The following is a 26,990-nucleotide window of genomic DNA, read 5'->3' as shown; positions in this document are numbered from 1 at the left end:
TTAGACTAAGAGGTTAGAACGTGACAGGCTCAGATTATTTTTAAACACAAAAACTGCTATAATATTAAAAAATAGTCAATTTTTTTGTAAAGCTACGGAGCCCGCCGGGTGCCAGTGGTTATAAAGGGAAAAAAAAGCTCAGTATTAAGCTCTTCTGATCACTCATCTTTTTTTTTTCTTTTAAAAGACTCAATCCTGGCGACTAAGAAAAAAATAAGCACAGCAGCTGCTAGCAGAAACACTATGACATCCACAGAGTGGTAGGAGGACCAGGGCAGCTTGTAGCAGTGGTCCCCAACCACCGGGCCGCGGACCGATACCGGGAAAATTTTGGCACCGGGACGCACAGAAAGAAAAAAATATTTCCATTTTATTGTTTTTTTTTTCTCGAAAAAAACGTTTTATTTTGAAAAGTGACCGGATTCTCTCTGTTACATCCGTCACACTTAACGCACGTCAAAGTCGGGACACCAAACATCACGTGATACACCCCGCTAAAATTAAACCCAAACAACCAAAATGAGCAAAAAACAAACTTCTTTTCAAACTGCTGGAGGCAGAAAAAAAACGGTCAGATGATTCCCTTTCAAAACTATGTCTGAGTTTCTGCTCCCGGTGCTACTGCAGGATCAAACTTGCCCTCACGTCGTCAGCTCAGCTTCTGAAGCAGGGAACATAAACACCCTTGTTACGGCAGGGAATGAGGTAAGCACTGTTGAAGTCCAAATTGACTTCCCCAGGTTCTTTAATTCGGAGTCAAAAGGATCCTGTAGTTGGAGGTTCTAATAATGACACTTCACACTCTGAAACTTTGGTTCGCCTCTGCAGAGGGAGAATTCAACACAGCTGTTCACAACCTCTCCTCACAGTCTGTGTCAATTCTGGGTTCTCCCTTCTGCAGGGTCTCTTTTTATTGAACACTTGAATCCTGTTTCACAATTCATGATTCACTTCCTACTCATTCAGCTTCTTACATTTGTCTCTACCAAATAAGGAGGTGCTGACAAAGCATAACGGTAAACGTGGGGGGTGCTCTTAATCACATCTTTCACTTCCCTTTTGAGCTGCTGCTGAGCGTTCTTTCACCTTTCACAATAGAGACACATTCTTCGTCAGGCTTAAGTTTACAACACATTTATAAAACAGTAATACATGTCTGATTATGATTCCCACTATACATATTTGATTATAATTTCCACAGCACCCAGGCGCAGAGAGGTGGAGACAGAAGGTTACAACACAGGTCTTTAATAACTAGTCCAAAAGCTAAACAAAACTCCACTGCAGCAGGCAGGCAAACTTGAAACTGTAATAATGCAAGAACTGGTGGACAGCAAAACTAACAGCCAACTATGGATCAGCACAGGAGGAAGGGAAAGACAGGACTTAAATACATACAGAACAGACGAGACAGGTGGAAATATTGAGGGCAGATGGAGAACAAAAGGAAAACACGACAACACAGGAACCTTTCAAAAACTAAACAGAAAATGAACTTAAAACATGACAGAACAAAAAGAGAAACAAAACATAAATGCAAAGAAACTAAAACCATAACAACCCTGAAGATTTTTTTTATCATAAGCAATGTAGTGCTTTGTTCTTCTCTGAAAAACATTCTCTCAAAGACAATGTGAAACTGTGAAAAAGTCTAATTTGTCTCCATTTATTGTTTTTTGAATAACAAAAGTAAATGTTTATGACTTTGCGTATAACATGTGAAATAACTTTAAATCTATTGATCTTTCAGATATTTAGCTTTTCTCTTCAGATCATAGCGCAACGAAAGGGATACTGGATGATTGAGAAACATTCAAGATCTTTAATGGTCTTTATAGATTAATGATGTAATGTTTGCACGACTGTTCTGTTAAAGATATTGTTGACATATTGTGTGTCTATCAATGCTTTATGACCACAAATTTCACTTTGGAAAGGAATTGTAGTTCGGTGAGACCATTTATGTAATGATGAAGAGAACAAAGTAGAAAAATGTTTTTTTGAATGCACAAGCAACTGAAGATTTTTAATACTTTCAGAAAATAAAAAAATAAAAACTTTTCTTTAATTCTAATGATCAAATATTGCTGCAATGAAACATGAACTTAGTCACATTTCTGTTTTCTTTGAACACACAGTCTGAAACAAAACCAGAGAAAACCAAAGATTGAGAACAACAGAAGCACAGCAGCTGCTAGCAGAAACACTATGACATCCACAGAGTGGTAGGAGTACCAGGGCAGCTTGTAGGACTCTGTTCTCAGGTGAGCAGCTCCTTTGTGTCTCATGACAAACTCTATCCAGAAGAGGGCAGTATCCAGCGGCCTCATCGGCTGATCTCTGTGCAGCCTGGAGAGTCTCTGCATGTTCATCCTGTAGGACGGATCATTCAGGACGTCCTGAATGGCTTCTTGAAAGTTTGTCCTATCCAGATCAGAGATTTCCACCGTCCTCGCCACTCCTCTGACCCTCAGTTTGGAGAGGTTGTCGGCTTGATCAAAGACAATTGGAATCCCTACAACTGGGACTCCGTGATAAATAGCCTCATAGATTCCATTAGTTCCTCCATGACTGACAAACAATTGAATGTGTGGATGTCCCAGAAGGTCATTCTGTGGCAGCCAATCAACCAGTAAGGTGTTGTTCCCCAGAGTGGAGGGTCTGCTGCCTTTGTACCTCCAGATGACTTTCTGTGGTAATTCAGCAAAAGCTGCAGCGATCTCTTCAGCTAAGTCAGCGGGCAGATCTGCAATCAATGTTCCCAGTGACATGATGATGAATCCATGCTCTCCAGAACTCTGCACAAACTCCTCCAAGTGATCAGGAAGAGGTTTAGCAGGTTTACACTGGAACCCTCCCATATAGACCACATTGGGCATGGTGGGACGAGGGAACTCAAACACAAAGTCCACTCTCATGAGCCACAGGTCTGCAGCTTGGAACATAGAATAGAAGTCAACATCTGGGCCAAAATATTTCTTCATGAAATCCTGATAGTGGGGTGTGATCATTTTCTCCAAACTGTTTTGCCCAAAGTAAAAAAATAGAACATTTATGACTCTCTGGAAGAAGCTCATTTTGTCCGAGAACTCTATTCCTACTGGAATATAAGACAGAGGAGAAGGTGCGATTATGAAATGGCCTTCACCATAAGCGGTGAATCTGACATTGAAAACAAGAGGCAACTTAAAGTAATGAGCAAGAATGGCCCCTCCTGGTATAACAGGGTCTGACAGAACAAGATCATAATTGGCGTTTTTTAACATCTGCATTAGCTCTTTGTTTTCAAAAATACTCTCAAGCGTGGTGCATGTGATTTTATGTATTTCAAAAAATTGGGGAAAATGTTCTATTTCCTGTAGAAAACGCAACCAGGCTGGATTTCTTCTCCTCTTAATCTCAATGTTCTTGGACACGAAAGAAGCTAAAAAGTTTTTAACGTCATCCTTCAAATTCACTGTAATAGAGGTGTAGAACGGGGAGGTCTCCTTGATGTACCAGCTGTTTGTGTGTCGGATGACAGAAACCTGGTGGCCCCTGGAATGCAGCTCCTCGATGATGACTCTCATGTTCACCCAGTGGCTCCCATCAACAGGGAAGACAAGCACCTTTCCTGAATGGACCACTGATACACAACACCAGAAGACACAGCTCCAGACCCACAACATGGTCATGTTTGCACTGAAAGAAAAAAACAATGTTCTTATCGTTTTGTTTAGTAGTTTTAATGATAGAAAAGTCAGTCAATTGTTAAAAGATGAATTTAAAAATTGTTTTAAATTCATCTTAAATCCAAAGTTTTAAAAAATATTTGTATATCTTCTGGAACAACTAATGAACTTTATCTTGCTGCACTAAATAATAAACACACAAAAAAAATCCCTAAAATACCCCAAACTTCAATGTTCTAGTTCTTGCTGTATAAGTCTGTGATAAAATCTGTGAACCAACTCGTTTTGTAATTTTAGTGACAGAAGGTCAAGAAAATTAGTTGTTAGATTGTTGGAAGAACTCAACCACTTTTGAAAAGAAGCAAGATTTGGTCAAATCGGTTCAATCTACTTGGTGGTTTCCTTCTTGAGGCAGCTGTCAGAGTTTACTTCCAGCAAAATTTTGAAGCCCACATCTTACCTCCTTTGTTAGCTGTAAGCTCCAACTTATTCAGTATTTCCTGTTCGCCTGTGAGTAGAAGACAAGTTCGTCTGTCCAGACTTAAACGAGAATTTGCTTCTTAAACGTTTTCAAAACTGCTGGAGGCAGAAAAAAACAGATGATTCTTTTTCAAAACTATGTCTGAGTTTCTGCTCCCGGTGCTACCGCAGGATCAAACTTGCCCTCACGTCGTCAGCTCAGCTTCTGAAGCAGGGAACATAAACACCCTTGTTACGGCAGGGAATGAGGTAAGCACTGTTGAAGTCCAAATTGACTTCCCCAGGTTCTTCAATTTGGAGTCAAAAGGATCCTGTAGTTGGAGGTTCTAATAATGAGACTTCACACTCTGAAACTTTGGTTCGCCTCTAAAGAGGGAGAATTCAACACAGCTGTTCACAACCTCTCCTCACAGTCTGTGTCAATTCTGGGTTCTCCCTTCTGCAGGGTCTCTTTTTATTGAACACTTGAATCCTGTTTCACAATTCATGATTCACTTCCTACTCATTCAGCTTCTTACATTTGTCTCTACCAAATAAGGAGGTGCTGACAAAGCATAACGGTAAGCGTGGGGGTTGCTCTTAATCACATCTTTCACTTCCCTTTTGAGCTGCAGCTGAGCGTTCTTTCATCTTTCACAATAGAGACACATTCTTCGTCAGGCTTAAGTTTACAACACATTTATAAAACAGTAATACATGTCTGATTATGATTCCCACTATACATATTTGATTATAATTTCCACAGCACCCAGGCGCATAGAGGTGGAGACAGAAGGTTACAACACAGGTCTTTCATCACTAAGGTCCAAAAGCTAAACAAAACTCCACTGCAGCAGGCAGGCAAACTTGAAACTATAATAATGCAAGAACTGGTGGACAGCAAAACTAACAGCCAACTATGGATCAGCACAGGAGGAAGGGAAAGACAGGACTTAAATACATACAGAACAGACGAGACAGGTGGAAATATTGAGGGCAGATGGAGAACAAAAGGAAAACTCGAAAACACGACAACACAGGAACCTTTCAAAAACTAAACAGAAAATGAACTTAAAACATGACAGAACAAAAAGAGAAACAAAACATAAATGCAAAGAAACTAAAACCATAACAACCCTGAAGATTTTTTTTATCCTAAGCAATGTAGTGCTATGTTCTTCTCTGAAAAACATTCTCTCAAAGACAATGTGAAACTGTGAAAAAGTCTAATTTGTCTCCATTTATTGTTTTTTGAATAACAAAAGTAAATGTTTATGACTTTGCGTATAACATGTGAAATAACTTTAAATCTATTGATCTTTCAGATATTTAGCTTTTCTCTTTAGATCATAGCGCAACGAAAGGGATACTGGATGATTGAGAAACATTCAAGATCTTTAATGGTCTTTATAGATTAATGATGTAATGTTTGCACGACTGTTCTGTTAAAGATATTGTTGACATATTGTGTGTCTATCAATGCTTTATGACCACAAATTTTACTTTGGAAAGGAATTGTAGTTCGGTGAGACCATTTATGTAATGATGAAGAGAACAAAGTACAAAAATGTTTTTTTGAACACACAAGCAACTGAAGATTTTATTACTTTCAGAAAATAACAATATAAAAACTTTTCTTTAATTCTAATGATCAAATATTGCTGCAATGAAACATGAACTTAGTCACATTTCTGTTTTCTTTGAACACACAGTCTGAAACAAAACCAGAGAAAACCAAAGATTGAGAACAACAGAAGCACAGCAGCTGCTAGCAGAAACACTATGACATCCACAGAGTGGTAGGAGTACCAGGGCAGCTTGTAGGACTCTGTTCTCAGGTGAGCAGCTCCTTTGTGTCTCATGACAAACTCTATCCAGAAGAGGGCAGTATCCAGCGGCCTCATCGGCTGATCTCTGTGCAGCCTGGAGAGTCTCTGCATGTTCATCCTGTAGGACGGATCATTCAGGACGTCCTGAATGGCTTCTTGAAAGTTTGTCCTATCCAGATCAGAGATTTCCACCGTCCTCGCCACTCCTCTGACCCTCAGTTTGGAGAGGTTGTCGGCTTGATCAAAGACAATTGGAATCCCTACAACTGGGACTCCGTGATAAATAGCCTCATAGATTCCATTAGTTCCTCCATGACTGACAAACAATTGAATGTGTGGATGTCCCAGAAGGTCATTCTGTGGCAGCCAATCAACCAGTAAGGTGTTGTTCCCCAGAGTGGAGGGTCTGCTGCCTTTGTACCTCCAGATGACTTTCTGTGGTAATTCAGCAAAAGCTGCAGCGATCTCTTCAGCTAAGTCAGCGGGCAGATCTGCAATCAATGTTCCCAGTGACATGATGATGAATCCATGCTCTCCAGAACTCTGCACAAACTCCTCCAAGTGATCAGGAAGAGGTTTAGCAGGTTTACACTGGAACCCTCCCATATAGACCACATTGGGCATGGTGGGACGAGGGAACTCAAACACAAAGTCCACTCTCATGAGCCACAGGTCTGCAGCTTGGAACATAGAATAGAAGTCAACATCTGGGCCAAAATATTTCTTCATGAAATCCTGATAGTGGGGTGTGATCATTTTCTCCAAACTGTTTTGCCCAAAGTAAAAAAATAGAACATTTATGACTCTCTGGAAGAAGCTCATTTTGTCCGAGAACTGTATTCCAACTGGAATATAAGACAGAGGAGAAGGTGCGATTATGAAATGGCCTTCACCATAAGCGGTGAATCTGACATTGAAAACAAGAGGCAACTTAAAGTAATGAGCAAGAATGGCCCCTCCTGGTATAACAGGGTCTGACAGAACAAGATCATAATTGGTGTTTTTTAACATCTGCATTAGCTCTTTGTTTTCAAAAATACTCTCAAGCATGGTGCACAGGATTTTATGGAATTCAAGAAATTGGGGAGAATGTTCAATTTCCTGTAGAAAACGCAACCAGGCTGGATTTCTTCCCCTCTTAATGTCAATGTTCTTGGACACAAAAGAATCCACAATGTTTTTAGCGTCATCCTTCAAATTCACTGTAATAGAGGTGTAGAACGGGGAGGTCTCCTTGATGTACCAGCTGTTTGTGTGTCGGATGACAGTAACCTGGTGGCCCCTGGAATGCAGCTCCTCTATGATGACTCTCATGTTCACCCAGTGGCTCCCATCAACAGGGAAGACAAGCACCTTTCCTGAATGGACCACTGATACACAACACCAGAAGACACAGCTCCAGACCCACAACATGGTCATGTTTGCGCTGAAAAAAGAAAAAAGTGTTCTTATGGTTTTGTTTAGTAGTTTTAATGATAGAAAAATCAGTCAATTGTTAAAAGATGAATTTAAAATTGCTTTAAATTCATCTTAAATCCAAAGTTTTAAAACATATTTGTATGTCTACTGGAACAACTAATAATGAACTTTATCTTGCTGCACTAAATAATAAACACACAAAAAAAATCCCTAAAATACCCCAAACTTAAATGTTCTAGTTCTTGCTGTATATGTCTGTGATAAAATCTGTAAACCAACTCGGTTTGTAATTTTAGTGACAGAAGGTCAAGAAAATTAGTTGTTAGATGGTTGGAAGAACTCAACCACTTTTGAAAGAAGTAAGATTTGGTCAAATCGGTTCAACCTTCTTTGTGGTTTCCTTCTTGAGGCTGCTGTCAGAGTTTACTACTTGCAGCAAAAATCTTGAAGTGCACATCTTACCTCCTTTGTTAGCTGTAAGCTCCAACTTATTCAGTATTTCCTGTTTGCCTGTGAGTAGAAAACAAGATCATCCGTCCAGACTTAAACGAGAATTTGCTTTGGAAAAGTTTTAAAATGCAGGAGGCAGAAAAAAATGGTCAAATGATTCCCTTTAGAAATATTGTTTCAGTTTCTGCTCCCAGTGCTACTGCAGGATCAAACTTGCCCTCTGGTCGTTAGCTCAGCTTCTAAAGCAGGGAACATGAACACCCTTGTTACGGCGGGTAATGAAGTAAGCACTGTTGATGTCCAAATTGACTTTCCTGGGTTCTTTATTTGGAGTCAGAAGGATCCTGTAGTTGAGGGTTCTAACAATGAGACTTCACACTCTGAAACTTTGGTTCGCCTCTGCAGAGGGAGAATTCAACACAGCTGTTCACAACCTCTCCTCACAGTCTGTGTCAATCCTGGCTTCTCCCTTCTGCAGGTTCTTTTTATTGCACACTCGAATCCTGTTGCACAATTCATGATCCACTTCCTACACATTCAGCGTCTTACATTTGTCTAGACCAAATAAGGAGGTGCTTTAAACAAAGCATAACGGTTAGCGTGGGGGGTGCTCTTAATCACATCTTTCACTTCCCTTTAGAGCTGCTGCTGAGCGTTCTTTCACCATTCACAATAGAGACACATTCTTCGTCAGGCTTAAGTTTACAACACATTTATATAACAGTAATAAATATCTGATTATGATTTCCACTATACACATTTGATAATAATTTCCACTATACATATTTGATTATTATTTCCACAGCACCCAGGCGCAGAGAGGTGGAGACAGAAGGTTACAATAACACAGGTCTTTAATAACTGAAGTCCAAAAGCTAAACAAAACTCCACTGCAGCAGGCAGTCAGACTTGTAACTAAAATAATACAAGAACTGGTGGACAGCAAAACTAACAGCCAACTATGGATCAGCACAGGAGGAAGGGAAAGACAGGACTTAAATACATACAGAACAGACGAGACAGGTGGAAATATTGAGAGCAGATGGAGAACAAAAGTGAAACTCGAAAACACGACAACAGGAACCTTTCAAAAATAAAACAGGAAATGAACTCAAAACATGACTGAACAAAAAGAGAAACAAAACACAAATGCAAAGAAACTAATACCATAACAACCCTGAAGATTTTTTTGGGATCCTAAGCAGTTTAGTACTTTGTTCTTCTCTAAAGAACATTCTTTCAAAGAAAATGTGAAAAAGTCTACGGTAATTTGTCTCCTTGTATTGTTTTTTGAATAACAAAATTAAATGTGTATAACTTTGTGTATAACTCGAAGTATATGTGAAATAATTAAATCTACTTATATTTCAGATATTTTGTTTTTTATAGTGCAATAATAGAGATATTTGGATGATGGAGAAACACTCAAGACCTTTTGTGGTCTTTTTAGATTAATAGTGTAATGTTTGCACGACTGTTCTGATAAAGATAATATTGACATATTGTGTATCTGCAATGCTTTATGACCACAAATTTCACTTTGGAAAGGAATTGCAGTTTGGTGAGACTGTTTGTACAATGATTAAGAAAACCAAGTAGAAAAAAGTTTTTTTGAAAGCACAAGCAACTGAAGATTTTATTACATCCAGAAAATGAAAAAAAACTTTTCTTAAATTCTAATGATCGGATATAGCTGTTTTGCTTTGCTGTATGTCAGTATTTCCTGTTCACCTGTGTGTAGAAGACAAGCTCATCCGTCCAGACTTAAACGAGATATACATACATACAGAACAGATGAGACAGGTGGAAATATTGAGGGCAGATGGGGAACAAAAGGAAAACTTGATAACACGACAACAGGAACCTTTCAAAAGAACTCAAAACTTGACAGAACAAAAAGAGAAACAAAACACAAATGGAAAGAAACTAAAACCATAACAACCCTGAAGATCTTTTTTTATCCTAAGCAATGTAGTGCTATGTTCTTCTCTGAAAGACATTCTCTTAAAGAGAATGTGAAACTGTGAATAAGTCTAATTTGTCTCCTTTTATTGTTTTTTTTGAATAACAAAAGTAAATGTTTATGACTTTGTGTATAACATGTGAAATAACTTTAAATCTATTGATCTTTCAGATATTTAGCTTTTCTCTTCAGATCATAGTGCAACGAAAGGGATACTGGATGATTGAGAAACATTCAAGATCTTTAGTGGTTTTTATAGATTAATGATGTAATGTTTGCACGACTGTTCTGTTAAAGATATTGTTGACACATTGTGTGTCTACAATGCTTTATGACCACAAATTTCACTTTGGAAAGTAATTGTAGTTCGGTGAGACCATTTATGTAATGATGAAGAGAACAAAGTAGAAAAATGTTTTTTGAATGCACAAGAAACTGAAGATTTTATTACTTTCAGAAAATAAAAAAATAAAAACTTTTCTTTAATTCTAATGATCAAATATTGCTGCAATGAAACATGAACTTACTCACATTTCTGTTTTCTTTGAACACACAGTCTGAAACAAAACCAGAGAAAACCAAAGATTGAGAACAACAGAAGCACAGCAGCTGCTAGCAGAAACACTATGACATCCACAGAGTGGTAGGAGTACCAGGGCAGCTTGTAAGACTCGGTTCTCAGGTGAGCAGCTCCTTTGTGTCTCATGACAAACTCTATCCAGAAGAGGGCAGTATCCAGCGGCCTCATCGGCTGATCTCTGTGCAGCCTGGAGAGTCTCTGCATGTTCATCCTGTAGGACGGATCATTCAGGACATCCTGAATGGCTTCTTGAAAGTTTGTCCTATCCAGATCAGAGATTTCCACCGTCCTCGCCACTCCTCTGACCCTCAGTTTGGAGAGGTTGTCGGCTTGATCAAAGACAATTGGAATCCCTACAACCGGGACTCCGTGATAAATAGCCTCATAGATTCCATTAGTTCCTCCATGACTGACAAACAATTGAATGTGTGGATGTCCCAGAAGGTCATTCTGTGGCAGCCAATCAACCAGTAAGGTGTTGTTCCCCAGAGTGGAGGGTCTGCTGCCTTTGTACCTCCAGATGACTTTCTGTGGTAATTCAGCAAAAGCTGCAGCGATCTCTTCAGCTAAGTCAGCGGGCAGATCTGCAATCAATGTTCCCAGTGACATGATGATGAATCCATGCTCTCCAGAACTCTGCACAAACTCCTCCAAGAGATCAGGAAGAGGTTTAGCAGGTTTACACTGGAAACCTCCCATATAGACCACATTGGGCATGGTGGGACGAGGGAACTCAAACACAAAGTCCACTCTCATGAGCCACAGGTCTGCAGCTTGGAACATAGAATAGAAGTCAACATCTTGGCCAAAATATTTCTTCATGAAATCCTGATAGTGGGGTGTGATCATTTTCTCCAAACTGTGCTGATTAAAGTAAAAAATAAGAACATTTATGACTCTCTGGAAGAAGCTCATTTTGTCCGAGAACTCTATTCCTACTGGAATATAAGACAGAGGAGAAGGTGCAATTATGAAATGGCCTTCACCATAAGTGGTAAATCTAACATTGAAAACAAGAGGTAACTTCAAGTAATGAGCAAGAATGGCCCCTCCTGGTGTGGCCGGATCAGTCAAGATTAGGTCATAATTGGTGTTTTTTAACATCTGCATTAGCTCTTGATTTTCAAAAATTCTCTCCAGAGTGGTGCATGTGATTTTATGGAATTCAAGAAATTGGGGAAAATATTCAATTTCCTGTAGAAAACGCAACCAGGCTGGATTTCTTCCCCTCTTAATCTCAATGTTCTTGGACACAAAAGCAGCAACAATGTTTTTACTGTCGTTCTTCAAATTCACTCTAATAGAGGTGTAGAACGGGGAGGTCTCCTTGATGTACCAGCTGTTTGTGTGTCGGATGACAGTAACCTGGTGGCCCCTGGAATGCAGCTCCTCTATGATGACTCTCATGTTCACCCAGTGGCTCCCATCAACAGGGAAGACAAGCACCTTTCCTGAATGGACCAGTGATACACAACACCAGAAGACACAGCTCCAGACCCACAACATGGTCATTTTTGCGCTGAAAAAAGAAAAAAGGTGTTCTTATCGTTTTGTTTAGTAGTTTCAATGATAGAAAAATCAGTCAATTGTTAAAAGACGAATTTAAAAATTGTTTTCAAGTTTTAAAACATATTTGTATATCTTCTGGGACAACTAATAGTGAACGTTATCTTGCTGCACTAAATAATAAACACACAAGAAAATCCCTAAAACACCCCAAACTTAAATGTTCTAGTTCTTGCTGTATATGTCTGTGATAAAATCTGTAAACCAACTCGGTTTGTAATTTTAGTGGCAGAAGGTCAAGAAAATTAGTTCTTAGATGGTTGGAAGAACTCAACCCCTTTTGAAAAGAAGCCAGATTTAGTCAAATGGGTTCAACCTTCTTTGTGGTTTCCTTCTTGAGGCAGCTGTCAGAGTTTACTACTTGCAGCAAAAATTTTGAAGTGCACATCTTACATTCTTTGTTAGATGTAAGCTCCAACTTGTTCAGTATTTCCTGTTTGCCTGTGAGTAGAAGACAAGCTCGTTTGTCCAGACTTAAACAAGAATATGCTAATTAAACCTTTTCAAAACTGCAGGAAGCAGAAAAAGAAAAATCAAATGATTCCCTTTTGAAATGTTGTTTCAGTTTCTGCTCCCGGTGCTGCAGGATCAAACTTGTCACCATGTCGTAAGCTCAGCTTCTAAACCAGAGAAAAAAACAATTCTGAGGATTTTTTTAAATTTTTGGATCCAAAGCAATTTAGTACTTTGCTTTTCTCTGAAAAACTGTGAAACAGTCTAATTTGTCTCCTTGTATTTTTTTTTGAATATTAGAAGTAAGTAATTATGTGAAATGACTTTAAATCTTTTTATCTTTCAGATATTTTGCTTTTCTCTTCAGATTATAGTGCAATGAAAGATATATTTGTGTGATGGAGGAACATTCAAGATTTTTAATGGTTTTTATAGATTAATGATGTAATGTTTTCATGACTATTCTGTTAAAGATAATGTTGACACATTGCACATCTACAACGCTTTATGACCACAAATTTCACTTAGAAAGGTATTCTAGTTTGGTGAGACTGTTTATAAAACTAAGTAGAAATAAAAAAAATTTACTATACAAGCAACTGAAGATTTTATTACATTCAGAAAATAAAAAAAGTGTCAAGCAAGGAGGGCCGGGGAGCATGAAGGACCCAAAATGGAGAGACGGGATCACACAGTTCCAGGCCAAGGGATTTATTAACTTATCAAAAAGCGCTTCTAAGAAGGGAAACAAAAACTAAAACTCACTGTGGGCATAGCGTGATAAACAGGGCAGAAGACGTACATGGAAGCGCCATTAAGGACGTTACATGAGAGCCATTAATGGACCAGCACAAGAGGAAGGTAGAGACGAGACTTAAATACAGACAGGGCAGACAAGAGACAGGTAAACATGATCAGGACAGCTTGGGACAAAGGAAGTATAACTCAAAACCATGACAAAACAGGAAACCTTTCAAAATAAAACAGGAAACAGAACTCAACCATGACAGAACAAGACAGAAAGCAAAAACCAATACAAAGAAACCCAAACCATGACAAAAAGACCATTTTCCAAAGTAAACTGTGAGTGGGGGGATTTATGCCTGAAACAGAAAGCCTCTGAGCTTTGCTGGTTCTTCAGGGTGAATTAAAGCCATCACATTTACGCATCAGCCAGGTCAGGAAGGTAAAGCAATGACTCGTGCTCTGAAATGTGGCCTAGTTTGGATTTACCAGTAGTCTAACAACACCACCAAGAAGAAAACTGAAGAAAAATGTTTCTATTACTAATTGCCATGGGTGAGTAAACACAAAACAAATGTTTTTGATTACCTATTTTTTTGTAAATTTGCTCCACCATTTGGCTGAGCGGTTAGTTAAAGGGTTCAGATTAAATTTAGTTTAATTCAGTAAGACTTCATTGATCTCTAAAGGGAAATTTAAGTGTCACCTAATCAAATTAAAGATACCTTCTAAAACACTAATTGTTAAAGGGAGATCACCATCATGTCTCAGTCCTAAAATGAGCAATTTTTGAACAGAACTTGCTTTTCTATGTTGTTCTTACAATTAATTGATTCAATAAAATCTGCTAATCTTCTAAATTAACACACAAGACAGAAAAAGACAAATTTGATACTCACAAGGCAGATGAGCTCTTCTTCAGCCCTGAGCCGTTGTGGTTCAAAAGAAATTCTCTTTTGTTTTAAAAGACTCCTGCAAAGCAGGAAAAAGTGGTTTATGACGTATGTGAGTCTGAATATTTATCTAGTATAAAATGAACAGGAAGGAGTTATTGCAGATGTCTTCTGTGTATTATTTTTCTACATCTGAAAACAAAGTTGAAAGAAATGTGTTCGTTTTTACTGAAGCAGAATAGAATGACAAAACCCGCCAAGACCCACACCACACCCACTCGATGAGTTCAATTCAATTCAATTTTATTAGTATAGCCCAAAATCACAACAAAAGTCGCCTCGATGGGCTTTGAAGTAAAACATGAACTCAAAAGGATCATAAATACAAAGGGTCAATAGGAAAATACTAAAATGAACTAACAAACTGACTAAGCTATACTGGCATCCCTGTCCTTAGACCCCCCTTCGCGGTAAGGAAAAACTCCTAAAAAAACGGATTCCGGAAGAAACAAAGAAAACCTCAGGGGTGCCCACATGAAGGAGGGATCCTCCCCCAGGACGGACAGGCGATTTACCAGAACTCTTAGAGAAGAATTAACTTATCTACCTCTACAACTACATATATAAAGTCCAGCAGACGAGCTTCATCCAGCCGTGGTTGGGGACAGTCAGGGGCGCGAGTCGAGCCGGAGACAGGAACCACAGCCAGGTGTAGGAGCAGGAGCAGAGGCGAGGTACACGGTCAGGTACAGAGCAGAGACGAGCCAGAGATGAGCCAGAGGCAGGATCCACAGCCAGGTGTAGGAGCAGGAGCAAAGGCGAGGTAGACGGTCAGATGAGTAATCTTAAATACTAGCAGCTGACAAAACAGGCCAGAGAGAACCACAACTGTGAGAACTCTCCATGAGTATAGAACATTTCATTAACACTGCTGTTTTTCAGACAACAGAAACCAATGTCCTCCTGTTTGACTTCTGTTTTTCACTTTCAACTCCAAAACTTTCTATTTGAACTCATTTGACGTTATTTGAAGCTTATTGCAAATAAATCTAGCAGTCATTTTCTGCATGAGATTAGTCAATTTACAATTGAAAAGATAAGAACTTGTATTTCTAGTGAGCACAGTTGTCGAATTCAGTCTTTAGGATTCATTTTGTCATTCTTCTAATGAGGGTTCACTCCTTGACACGTGTCTCAATGCTGTTGCAAAACTTGAAACGTTTGTGGTTCTTTTCAAAACCACAAATAAAATCCCTGTGTACTTCAATTTAAAATTGTTTTTACTGACAAATATCCCATTCACGGGTCAGTTCGTGTGTTTATAACCCACTAACAGGGAAATCTGTCCAACACAAAATGCCTTCAGCATCTGTTTGCTCAGCTGCTGGACAAGTTCAAAAGAAATAAAAAATGAAAAAATGAAGCTTCAAAAGGGACATTGAAGTAAAATAGAAATAATACTGGTTTCTCGTGCGCACAAGATAGTGTCTGATCCCAGTTATAAAAATAAAATAAAATTGTATTTTACTGCAAAATCAATCAATAGCAAAACACAAAAGCAAATACACATCAAATGGACTGAATTTAGTTCTCTATTTTTTTTTATTATTGTGTTGGACCGAATTTCACTCAGATATTATTGATGAGATCATCAGTCAAGTTTCCCTTTACAATAACGAACTACATGAATAAACACCCTATGGCAATGCAGGTCACAATCCCTTATACAAAAAAGAAAAGAAAAGAAAAAATATGTACTGTAACCAGAGGCAGAGCTACTAGGTGGTAAGGAGGGGGGGCAGCTTCCCCCCTCAAATTTTCAGTCAGTATTAGTGTCATGATTGACAAAAATTGAGAAAACACCAGTACATGGTTCTGTAAGCATTGCAAAAATAACAGAAGCCATATTTTGAAATGAAATCTTGAGCCCCTCAAATTATATATTTTACATATTCTTTACGTATATTTGATCCTTCCATTTGTTATGACCATCAACACGACTGTTCTAATTTTTCACCCTTCCAAGTTTTTCTGCCCCCCAATGCTCCAACTTCACACTAAGAGGAAATCTGAACACTTTTAACATGTCCAGATATAAGTTTTAACACATTATCTTAAACGGAGGTATCAAACGTAATCATGTGTGTAAAGTTGAAAATTGTCATTCATATTTCACTTTATGTTTACAAACTGCTGGAGGAAGTGTGGGAGAAAAGCTTTAATTCAGCAATTCATGGCAAAATTCCCTGGCATGAATTGCACACCATGGGAGTGGGCTTGCTGGTGTTTGTCCAGTTTAATCTGATTTCACATTAGTTTTACAAACTGCTCTGAATAAACACCTGATGAACATGAAGGAGGTCAGAAGCAGGAGCAGCACCGCTGCAGTCAGGAACAGAACCACATCCACAGAGTGGTAGGAGAACCATGACATGTTGTAGGACTGAGCTTTCAGGTGAGCAGCACCTTTGTGTCTCATGACAAACTCTATCCAGAAGAGAGCTTTGTCCATCGGCTTCACTGGCTGATCTCTGTGCAGCCTGGAGAGTCTCTGCATGTTCATCCTGTAGGAGGGTTCAGTCAGGACTTCCTGTATGGCCTTCAGGAAGCTTTCATCTTTGTCCACTGTGGATACTGAGAGAATTTTTGCTCCCCCTCTTTCCTGCAGACGGAGAAGGTTGTCATATTGGTCAAAAACAAAGGTAGACCCACAACTGGGACTCCGTGGTAAATGGCTTCAGAAGGGAGAGGTCTCCTTGATGTACCAGCTGTTTGTGTGTCAGATGACAGAAACCTGGTGGCCCCTGGAATGCAGCTCCTCTATGATGACTCTCATGTTCACCCAGTGGCTCCCATCAACAGGGAAGACAAGCACCTTTCCTGAATGGACCAGTGATACACAACAGCAGGAGACACAGCTCCAGACCCACAACATGGTCATGTTTGCACTGAAAAACAAGTGTTCTTATCGTTTTGTTTAGTAGTTTTAATGATAGAAAAATCAGTCAATTGTTAAAAGATGAATTTAAAAATTGTTTTCAAGTTTTAAAACATATTTGTATGTCTACTGGAACAACTAATAATGAGCTTTATCTTGCTGCACTAAATAATAAACACACAAATGAAAATCCCTAAAACACCCTAAACTTAAATGTTTAAGTTCTTGCTGTATAATTCCGTGACATCTGTGAACCAACTCGGTTTGTAATTTTAGTGACAGAAGGTCAAGAAAATTAGTTGTTAGATGGTTGGAAGAACTCAACCACTTTTGAAAAGAAGCCTGATTTGGTCAAATCGGTTCAATCTACTTGGTGGTTTCCTTGTTGAGGCAGCTGTCAGAGTTTACTTCCAGCGAAAATTTTGAAGTGCACATCTTACCTCCTTTGTTAGCTGTAAGCTCCAACTTATTCAGTATTTCCTGTTCGCCTGTGAGTAGAAGACAAGTTCATCTGTCCAGACTTAAACGAGAATTTGCTTCTTAAACATTTTCAAAACTGCTGGAGGCAGAAAAAAACAGTCAAATGATTCCCTTTCAAAACTATGTCTGAGTTTCTGCTCCCGGTGCTACTGCAGGATCAACCTTGCCCTCACGTCGTCAGCTCAGCTTCTGAAACAGGGAACTAAAACACCCTTGTTACGGCAGGGAATGAGGTAAACACTGTTGATGTCCAAATTGACTTCCCCAGGTTCTTCAATTTGGAGTCAGACGGATCCTGTAGTTGAAGGTTCTAATAATGACACTTCACAGCCCCCCCCCCCCTCCCCCAAGCACACACACATACGCACAACATGATTAAAAAAAAGTGATAAAATGATAGAATGTAGACATGACCCCCTACCCAAGTTCACGGAGAACACTACCACAGAACCCCCAGATCCCATTGCAGTGACCTCGTTCACTGAAAAGGGTCAGTCACCGATGTGGAGGATCCCTCAGAAGAAAACACTGGAGTTACAAATAAAATGTAAAAGGAATAAAATTGAAATATATTTAAAACATGAACAAGAAACAAACAATTACATAAACCTTTATAGACATATGAAATTGTAAATGTGACAAAAAATGTAAAATAAATAAATAAAATAAATACAAATAAATAAATAAATGTATATACATACACATATAAAACTAGTCCATGACTTAATGTCTAAAATGCATTTTAAGACTGTGTTGACTGACCCTTTGTCATCAGGAGACACAGCGATGTAGAGTTGAGCGTCATCAGCGTAGCTATGAAAACAAGCGCCATGTCTTCTAATGACGTCCCCCAGTGGCAGCATATATATATTAAAAAGTAGTGGGCCTAAAATTTAACCTTGGGGGATCCCACAGTTGATGTCAAAGACCTTTGAGGAGCAAGTATCCATACTGACGTAAAATCTTCAATCTGTGAGATAGGAATTTAACCACTTTAGTACTGTACCAGAGATGCCCAAACCTCTCAGCCTGTTGAGTAAAACACTGTGATCTACTGTGTCGAATGCAGCACTGAGATCCAGTAGTACCAGAACTGAAAGTTTCTGACAATCCAGGTTACATCTAATATCATTTACTATTTTAACTAGGGCCGTCTCTGTGCTGTGGTTTGTCCTAAAATCTGATTGATATTTTTCAAAGATGTTATTTCTATTAAAAACTCATTAAATTGGATTAAAACAGTTCACATCAGGACTTATGTGTCGTTTCCTCACAGTTCTCGCTGGAGCTTCCTGTTGAGTAAAACTGGTGATATTAAAAAATATACAATAGTGATCTGACACAGCCATGTCAACAACAGAGGACACTGCAGGACAGGCCATGGGTGATGACCAAGTCTAGAGTGCGCCCCCTGCTGTGGGTGGGCTGTGTGACATGCTGTGTAAATACAGTGCAAAAGGTTGAGATGCATGAGCATCACTATCTTTATCAACATTAAGTTTAAAATCACCAGTTATTAAAACTCTACTGTATTTGGAGTGTATTATTGATAAAAAAGAAAATTCTTGAATAAAACACGAGGGAGGTTTTGGTGGTCTGTAAACAGTAACACATAAAATAGACGGGCTGTTAAAAGAAAATGCATGATGCTCAAATGAGGAGTAGCTATTTAGCGTGATTGTTTTGGTTGCAAATGAGCCACGAGCAATCGATGCAGTGCCACCGCCTTTTTTCTCTCCCCTGGTAGAAAATAAAAAGTGAAAATTTAGTGGGGAAGCTTCAGTGAGAACAACAGGAGCATCAGTACCAAGCCAGGTCTCTGCTAAAAGAAGGCAATCTAAATTGTTGTCTAAAATGAGCTCATTCACAATAATAGATTTGTTTAAAAGAGAGCGAATGTTTAAAACTGCAAAGTTCAAAACCGTGTGTGTGTGCAGATGGATTGATTTATCTTCTTTGTACGGTAATGTGTGAATGTGATGGAGATATCTAACTGTGGATCTGAGCTGGGGGTGTTTGTGAGATATGCTTGTTATGTGAACTGGGATATGTTGTTTGATAATTGTGGTTTTAACTGAGGATGGGTGCTGGTGGTTAAATAACTAAAGTCCAAAAGCTAAACAAAACTCCACTGCAGCAGGCAAGCAAACTTGAAACTGTAATAATACAAGAAATGGGGGACAGCAAAACTAACAGCCAACTATGGATCAGCACAGGAGGAAGGGAAAGACAGGACTTAAATACATACAGAACAGACGAGACAGGTGGAAATATTGAGGGCAGATGGAGAACAAAAGGAAAACTCGAAAACACGACAACACAGGAACCTTTCAAAATTAAACAAGAAATAAACTCAAAACATGACAGAACAAAGAGAGAAACAAAACACAAACGCAGAGAAACTAAAACCATAACAACCCAGAAGATATTTTTTGGGGATCCTAAGCAGTTTAGTACTTTGTTCTTCTCTGAAGAACATTCTCTCAAATAAAATGTGAAACAGTCTAATTTGTCTCCTTGTATTGTTTTTTGAATAACAAAATTAAATGTGTATAAATTTATGTATAACTCGAAGTATATGTGAAATAACTTTAAATCTATTTCTCTTTCAGATATTTTGCTTTTCTCTTCAGATCATAGTGCAATGAAAGAGATATTTGGATGATGGAGAAACATTCAAGATCTTTAGTGGTCTTTATAGATTAATTGTGTAATGTTTGCACGACTGTTCTGTTATAGATATTGTTGACACATTGTGTATCTACAACGCTTTATGACCACAAATTTCACTTTGGAAAGTATTTGCAGTTTGGTGAGACTGTTTGTACAATGATTAAGAGAACAAAGTAGAAAAAGGTTTTTTGAACACACAAGCAACTGAAGATTTTTAATACATTCAGAAAAAATAAAAACTGTTCTTAAATTCGAATGATCGAAAATTACTGTTTTGCTTTGCTGCAATGAAACATGAACTTAGTCACATTTCTGTTTTCTTTGAACACACAGTCTGAAACAAAACCAGACAAAACCAAAGATTGAGAACAACAGAAGCACAGCAGCTGCTAGCAGAAACATTATGACATCCACAGAGTGGTAGGAGTACCAGGGCAGCTTGTAGGACTCTGTTCTCAGGTGAGCAGCTCCTTTGTGTCTCATGACAAACTCTATCCAGAAGAGGGCAGTATCCAGCGGCCTCATCGGCTGATCTCTGTGCAGCCTGGAGAGTCTCTGCATGTTCATCCTGTAGGACGGATCATTCAGGACGTCCTGAATGGCTTCTTGAAAGTTTGTCCTATTCAGATCAGAGATTTCCACCGTCCTCGCCACTCCTCTGACCCTCAGTTTGGAGAGGTTGTCGGCTTGATCAAAGACAATTGGAATCCCTACAACTGGGACTCCGTGATAAATAGCCTCATAGATTCCATTAGTTCCTCCATGACTGACAAACAATTGAATGTGTGGATGTCCCAGAAGGTCATTCTGTGGCAGCCAATCAACCAGTAAGGTGTTGTTCCCCAGAGTGGAGGGTCTGCTGCCTTTGTACCTCCAGATGACTTTCTGTGGTAATTCAGCAAAAGCTGCAGCGATCTCTTCAGCTAAGTCAGCGGGCAGATCTGCAATCAATGTTCCCAGTGACATGATGATGAATCCATGCTCTCCAGAACTCTGCACAAACTCCTCCAAGTGATCAGGAAGCGGTTTAGCAGGTTTACACTGGAACCCTCCCATATAGACCACATTGGGCATGGTGGGACGAGGGAACTCAAACACAAAGTCCACTCTCATGAGCCACAGGTCTGCAGCTTGGAACATAGAATAGAAGTCAACATCTGGGCCAAAATATTTCTTCATGAAATCTTGATAGTGGGGTGTGATCATTTTCTCAAAACTGTGCTGACCAAAGTAAAAAAATAGAACATTTATGACTCTGTGGAAGAAGCTCATTTTGTCCGAGAACTCTATTCCAACTGGAATATAAGACAGAGGAGAAGGTGCGATTATGAAATGGCCTTCACCATGAGTGGTCCATCGGACATTGAAAACAAGAGGCAACTTCAAGTAATGTGCAAGAATGGCCCCTCCTGGTGTGGCCGGATCAGTCAGGATTAGGTCATAATTGGTGTTTTTTAACAACTGCATTAGCTCTTGATTTTCAAAAATTCTCTCAAGAGTGGTGCATGTGATTTTATGGAATTCAAGAAATTGGGGAAAATGTTCTATTTCCTGTAGAAAACGCAACCAGGCTGGATTTCTTCTCCTCTTAATCTCAATGTTCTTGGACACGAAAGAAGCAACAATGTTTTTACTGTCGTTCTTCAAATTCACTGTAATAGAGGTGTAGAACGGGGAGGTCTCCTTGATGTACCAGCTGTCTGTGTGTCGGATGACAGTAACCTGGTGGCCCCTGGAATGCAGCTCCTCTATGATGACTCTCATGTTCACCCAGTGGCTCCCATCAACAGGGAAGACAAGCACCTTTCCTGAATGGACCACTGATACACAACACCAGAAGAAACAGGTCCAGACCCACAACATGGTCATTTTTGCACTGAAAGAAAAAAACAATGTTCTTATCGTTTTGTTTAGTAGTTTTAATGATAGAAAAATCAGTCAATTGTTAAAAGATGAATTTAAAAATTGTTTTAAATTCATCTTAAATCCAAAGTTTTAAAACATATTTGTATATCTTCTGGAACAACTAATGAACTTTATCTTGCTGCACTAAATAATAAACACACAAAAAAAATCCCTAAAATACCCCAAACTTCAATGTTCTAGTTCTTGCTGTATAAGTCTGTGATAAAATCTGTGAACCAACTCGGTTTGTAATTTTAGTGACAGAAGGTCAAGAAAATTAGTTGTTAGATGGTTGGAAGAACTCAACCACTTTTGAAAAGAAACCAGATTTGGTCAAATGGGTTCAACCTTCTTGGCGGTTTCCTTCTTGAGGCAGCTGTCAGAGTTTACTTCCAGCAAAATTTTGAAGCCCACATCTTACCTCCTTTGTTAGCTGTAAGCTCCAACTTATTCAGTATTTCCTGTTCGCCTGTGAGTAGAAGACAAGTTCATCTGTCCAGACTTAAACGAGAATTTGCTTCTTAAACGTTTTCAAAACTGCTGGAGGCAGTAAAAAAAACGGTCAGATGATTCCCTTTTAAAACTATGTCATAGTTTCTGCTCCCGGTGCTACTGCAGGATCAACCTTGCCCTCATGTCGTCAGCTCAGCTTCTGAAGCAGGGAACTAAAATCCCTTGTTATGGCAGGGAATGAGGTAAACACTGTTGAAGTCCAAATTGACTTCCCCAGGTTCTTCAATTTGGAGTCAAAAGGATCCTGTAGTTGGAAGTTCTAATAATGACACTTCACACTCTGAAACTTTGGTTCGCCTCTGCAGAGGGAGAATTCAACACAGCTGTTCACAACCTCTCCTCACAGTCTGTGTCAATTCTGGGTTCTCCCTTCTGCAGGGTCTCTTTTTATTGAACACTTGAATCCTGTTTCACAATTCATGATTCACTTCCTACTCATTCAGCTTCTTACATTTGTCTCTACCAAATAAGGAGGTGCTGACAAAGCATAACGGTAAGCGTGGGGGGTGCTCTTAATCACATCTTTCACTTCCCTTTTGAGCTGCTGCTGAGCGTTCTTTCACCTTTCACAATAGAGACACATTCTTCGTCAGGCTTAAGTTTACAACACATTTATATAACAGAAATACATATCTGATTATGATTCCCACTATACATATTTGATTATAATTTCCACAGCACCCAGGCGCAGAGAGGTGGAGACAGAAGGTTACAACACAGGTCTTTCATAACTAAAGTCCAAAAGCTAAACAAACTCTACTGCAGCAGGCAGGCAAACTTGAAACTGTAATAATGCAAGAACTGGTGGACAGCAAAACTAACAGCCAACTATGGATCAGCACAGGAGGAAGGGAAAGACAGGACTTAAATACATACAGAACAGACGAGACAGGTGGAAATATTGAGGGCAGATGGAGAACAAAAGGAAAACACGACAACACAGGAACCTTTCAAAAACTAAACAGAAAATGAACTTAAAACATGACAGAACAAAAAGAGAAACAAAACACAAATGCAAAGAAACGAAAACCATAAGAACCCTGAAGATTTTTTTGGATCCTAAGCAGTTGTTAAAGATATTATTGGCATATTGTGTGTCTATCAATGGTTTATGACAACAAATTTCACTTTGGAAAGGAATTGCAGTTGGTGAGACTGTTTATACAAAGATAAAGAGAACAAAGTAGAAATAAATAACTTTTATTATAAAAGCAACTGAAGATTTTAATACATTCAGAAAATAAAATAAAATCTGTTCTTAAATTCTAATGATCGAAAATTGCTATTTTGCTTTGCTGCAATGAAACATGAACTTAGTCACATTTCTGTTTTCTTTTAACACACAGTCTGAAACAAAACCAGAGAAAACCAAAGATTGAGAACAACAGAAGCACAGCAGCTGCTAGCAGAAACACTATGACATCCACAGAGTGGTAGGAGTACCAGGGCAGCTTGTAAGACTCTGTTCTCAGGTGAGCAGCTCCTTTGTGTCTCATGACAAACTCTATCCAGAAGAGGGCAGTATCCAGCGGCCTCATCGGCTGATCTCTGTGCAGCCTGGAGAGTCTCTGCATGTTCATCCTGTAGGAGGGATCATTCAGGACGTCCTGAATGGCTTCTTGAAAGTTTGTCCTATCCAGATCAGAGATTTCCACCGTCCTCGCCACTCCTCTGGCCTTCAATCTGGAGAGGTTGTCGGCTTGATCAAAGACAATTGGAATCCCTACAACTGGGACTCCGTGATAAATAGCCTCATAGATTCCATTGGTTCCTCCATGACTGACAAACAATTGAATATGTGGATGTCCCAGAAGGTCATTCTGTGGCAGCCAATCAACCAGTAAGGTGTTGTTCCCCAGAGTGGAGGGTCTGCTGCCTTTGTACCTCCAGATGACTTTCTGTGGTAATTCAGCAAAAGCTGCAGCGATCTCTTCAGCTAAGTCAGCGGGCAGATCTGCAATCAATGTTCCCAGTGACATGATGATGAATCCATGCTCTCCAGAACTCTGCACAAACTCCTCCAAGTGATCTGGAAGAGGTTTAGCAGGTTTACACTGGAAACCTCCCATATAGACCACATTGGGCATGGTGGGACGAGGGAACTCAAACACAAAGTCCACTCTCATGAGCCACAGGTCTGCAGCTTGGAACAAGGAAAAGTAATCCACATCTGGGCCAAAGTAACGCAAGGTAAGTGGAGAATAATGAGGTCTAACTGTCTGTTTATATAAATGCATCCTGGTGATATAATAAATTACATTTTTTACTCTTTCAGGAAAAGTCATGAGATCTGTTAGTTCTGAAGGGGGAAGTGGGACATAGGAAAGAGGAGATGGTGCAATTGCAAAGTGTGCCTCACCATGAATAGTCCAGCGAGCATTTAACACTATCGGTAAGCTAAGATAGTGAGCCAAAAACACGCCACCTCCATTCCCAGGGTCAGTCAGAACAACATCATATTTTGCCTCTTGAAGACTCCTCATTAAAGTTGCGTTCTCAAACATGCACACTATCATTTCACCGACTTTTTCGTGAAAATGAGAGAACCCGTCCTTCAGCACCATGTTTAGAGAAAACTGAGCCCATGCTGATGCTTTGCTCCTTTTAATCTTGATAACTTCTGAGACAAAGACGCGGAAAAATTCCTCATTGCCTCCTCCTTTGACATCTATTGTGAGCGTATTGTAAAAAGGGGAAGTATCAGTGATGTACCAACTGTCTGAGGTACGAATAACAGTCAGAGAGTGGCCCCTCAAATTTAGCTCCTCAACAAGAACCTTCATGTTCACCCAGTGGCTTCCATCGTGAGGAAACACTAAAATCTTTCCGCCCTGAGAAACTGGAACAATGACCAGGACGAGACAGAAGATGGACGTCAGTGACATAGCCATCTTCAGATCTCTAGTTAAAATCTGGAAAACAAAAAGAAAGAAAGAAAAATCTTTGTAAGAGCATTTTCCAAAGTACAGAGTGAGTGGGAGGAATTATGCCTCAAACAGAAAGCCTCTGAGCTTTGGCTGGTTCTTCAGGTTGAATGAAAGCCATCACATTCACACATCAGCCAGGTCAGGAAGGTAAAGCAATGACTTGTGCTCTGAAATGTGGCTTAGTTTGGATTTACCAGTACTTTAACAACCCCACCAAGGAGAAAATTGAAGAAAAATGTTTCTGTTACTAATTGCCTTGGGTGAGTAAACACAAAACAAATGTTTTTTAATTACCTATTTTTTTGTAAATTTGCTCCACCATTTGGTTGAGCAGTTAGTTAAAGGGTTCAGATGAAATTTAGTTCAATTCAGTAAGGCTTCATTGATCTCTACAGGAAAATTCAAGTGTCACCTAATCAAAGTAAAGATACCTTCTAAAACGAGAGATCATCATCATGTCTCAGTCCTAAAATGAGCAATGTTTGGACAGAACTAGCTTTTCAATGTTATTTTAACAATTAATTGATTCAATAAAATCTTCCAGAAACATCTGCTAAATTAACACAAAAGACAGAAAAAGACAAATTTGATACTCACAAAGCAGATGAGCTATTCCTCAGCCCTGAGCCGTTGTGGTTCAAAAGAAATTCTCTTTTGTTATAAAAGACTCCTGCAAAGCAGGAAGAAGTGGTTTATGACGTTTGTGAGTCTGAATATTTATCTAGTATAAAATGAACAGGAAGGAGTTATTGCAGATGTATTATGTTTATTATTTTTCCACATCTGAGAACAAAGTTGAAATAAACGTGTTAGCTTTAACTGAGGCAGAAAAGAATGACGAAACCCGCCAAGACCCACACCACACCCACTCGATGAGTAATCTTAAATACTAGCAGCTGACAAAGCAGCCCAGAGAGAACCATAACTGTGAGAACTCTCCATGAGTATAGAACATTTCAGTGACACTGCTGTTTTTCAGACAACAGAAACCAATGTCCTCCTGTTTGACTTCTGTTTTTCACTTTCAATCCAAAAACTTTCTATTCTAACTCATTTGACGTTATTTGAAGCTTATTGCAAATGTAAAGATTAAACATCAGAAAATCAAGCAGTTATTTTCTGCATGAGATTAGTGAATTTACTTAGACAAATGAAAAGGTTAAAAACTTTTTTTCTAGTGAGCACAGTTGTCGAATTCAGTCTTTAGGATTCATTTTGTCATTCTTCTAATGAGGGTTCACTCCTTGACACGTGTCTCAATGCTGTTGCAAAACTTGAAAAACTTGTAACGCTTTCAGGTTTTTTCAAAACCACAAATAAAATCCTCGTGTACTTAATTTTAAAATTGTTTTTACTGACAAATATCCCATTCACGGGTCTGTTCGTGTGTTTATAACCCCCTATTGTAACAGGAAAATCTGTCCAACACAAAATGCCTTCAGCATCTGTTTGCTCAGCTGCTGGACAAGTTCAAAAGAAATAAAAAATGAAATAATGAAGCTTCAAAAGGGACATTGAAGTAAAATA

The 26,990-nt window shown here is 39.1% G+C and overlaps 2 protein-coding genes, 2 long non-coding RNA genes and 3 pseudogenes across 17 annotated transcripts; 2 read left to right on the top strand and 5 right to left on the bottom strand.

Moving 5' to 3' along the window:
- The first annotated feature begins 408 nt into the window (after positions 1-408).
- Positions 409-11,428, top strand: LOC144991008 (uncharacterized). 2 transcript variants are annotated; one of them, XR_013654912.1, is made up of 4 exons: positions 409-705; positions 2,139-2,264; positions 5,843-5,968; positions 10,348-11,428. It is a non-coding gene; the product is annotated as an uncharacterized LOC144991008 (long non-coding RNA). The 2 variants fall into 2 exon arrangements; XR_013654911.1 differs by lacking the exon at positions 10,348-11,428 and having other exon boundaries at positions 5,843-6,753.
- LOC111947164 (UDP-glucuronosyltransferase 2B15 pseudogene) lies at positions 811-4,358 on the bottom strand (annotated as a pseudogene). The gene is made up of 2 exons (XR_013654910.1): positions 4,132-4,358; positions 811-3,681 (listed from the first exon to the last, which is right to left on the bottom strand). The product of XR_013654910.1 is annotated as a UDP-glucuronosyltransferase 2B15 pseudogene (transcript).
- On the bottom strand, positions 5,701-17,491 carry LOC101160397 (UDP-glucuronosyltransferase 2B15 pseudogene; annotated as a pseudogene). 5 transcript variants are annotated; one of them, XR_013654907.1, is made up of 2 exons: positions 17,406-17,491; positions 5,701-7,329 (listed from the first exon to the last, which is right to left on the bottom strand). The product of XR_013654907.1 is annotated as a UDP-glucuronosyltransferase 2B15 pseudogene, transcript variant X3 (transcript). The 5 variants fall into 5 exon arrangements; XR_013654905.1 differs by lacking the exon at positions 17,406-17,491 and adding an exon at positions 7,841-8,283 and having other exon boundaries at positions 5,701-7,385; XR_013654906.1 differs by lacking the exon at positions 17,406-17,491 and adding an exon at positions 7,841-8,279.
- On the bottom strand, positions 10,207-17,543 carry LOC101160151 (UDP-glucuronosyltransferase 2B15). Of its 5 annotated transcripts, none has more exons than XM_020700157.3 (5): positions 16,793-16,931; positions 16,494-16,689; positions 14,034-14,106; positions 12,254-12,557; positions 10,207-11,890 (listed from the first exon to the last, which is right to left on the bottom strand). In XM_020700157.3, exon 5 carries the CDS (start codon positions 11,881-11,883, stop codon positions 10,315-10,317), a length of 1,569 nt encoding a protein of 522 aa, XP_020555816.2. In that variant the 5' UTR covers positions 11,884-11,890; positions 12,254-12,557; positions 14,034-14,106; positions 16,494-16,689; positions 16,793-16,931; the 3' UTR covers positions 10,207-10,314. The 5 variants fall into 5 exon arrangements, with proteins under 5 accessions (XP_020555816.2, XP_020555822.2, XP_020555824.2 ...); XM_020700163.3 differs by having other exon boundaries at positions 12,331-12,557; XM_020700165.3 differs by lacking the exon at positions 12,254-12,557.
- Positions 17,544-24,017, top strand: LOC144991009 (uncharacterized). Its single transcript, XR_013654913.1, has 3 exons — positions 17,544-17,678; positions 20,452-20,577; positions 23,883-24,017. It is a non-coding gene; the product is annotated as an uncharacterized LOC144991009 (long non-coding RNA).
- Positions 19,573-22,785, bottom strand: LOC101159903 (UDP-glucuronosyltransferase 2B15-like). Of its 2 annotated transcripts, XM_078944623.1 has the most exons (3): positions 22,654-22,785; positions 22,445-22,560; positions 19,573-21,994 (listed from the first exon to the last, which is right to left on the bottom strand). In XM_078944623.1, exon 3 carries the CDS (start codon positions 21,985-21,987, stop codon positions 20,419-20,421), a length of 1,569 nt encoding a protein of 522 aa, XP_078800749.1. In that variant the 5' UTR covers positions 21,988-21,994; positions 22,445-22,560; positions 22,654-22,785; the 3' UTR covers positions 19,573-20,418. The 2 variants fall into 2 exon arrangements, with proteins under 2 accessions (XP_078800749.1, XP_078800750.1); XM_078944624.1 differs by having other exon boundaries at positions 19,573-21,938; positions 22,445-22,664.
- Positions 22,824-26,990, bottom strand: LOC101175615 (UDP-glucuronosyltransferase 2B17 pseudogene; annotated as a pseudogene). The gene is made up of 2 exons (XR_013654904.1): positions 26,061-26,990; positions 22,824-25,448 (listed from the first exon to the last, which is right to left on the bottom strand). The product of XR_013654904.1 is annotated as a UDP-glucuronosyltransferase 2B17 pseudogene (transcript).

Source organism: Oryzias latipes, chromosome 3, assembly GCF_053564925.1.
Source record: "Oryzias latipes strain Hd-rR chromosome 3, Olatipes_Hd-rR_3.1".
Taxonomy (NCBI): Eukaryota; Metazoa; Chordata; class Actinopteri; order Beloniformes; family Adrianichthyidae; genus Oryzias; species Oryzias latipes.
Note: the sequence above shows the minus strand (reverse complement) of the source record. Positions and strands in the feature narration are given on the sequence as shown.

What these genes read in the sequence shown, in the direction of transcription:
- LOC101160151 (XM_078944621.1), bottom strand. Translation starts at nt 13,205, where the DNA reads ATGGCGCTTCCATGTACGTCTTCTGCCCTGTTTATCACGCTATGCCCA. An exon ending in TTTATCACGCTATGCCCACA is followed by an intron (nt 11,891 to 13,155) that starts GTGAGTTTTAGT and finishes TTCTTTTTTCAG; the next exon opens with CGCAAAAATGACCATGTTGT.
- LOC101159903 (XM_078944623.1), bottom strand. Translation starts at nt 21,987, where the DNA reads ATGACCATGTTGTGGGTCTGGACCTGTTTCTTCTGGTGTTGTGTATCA.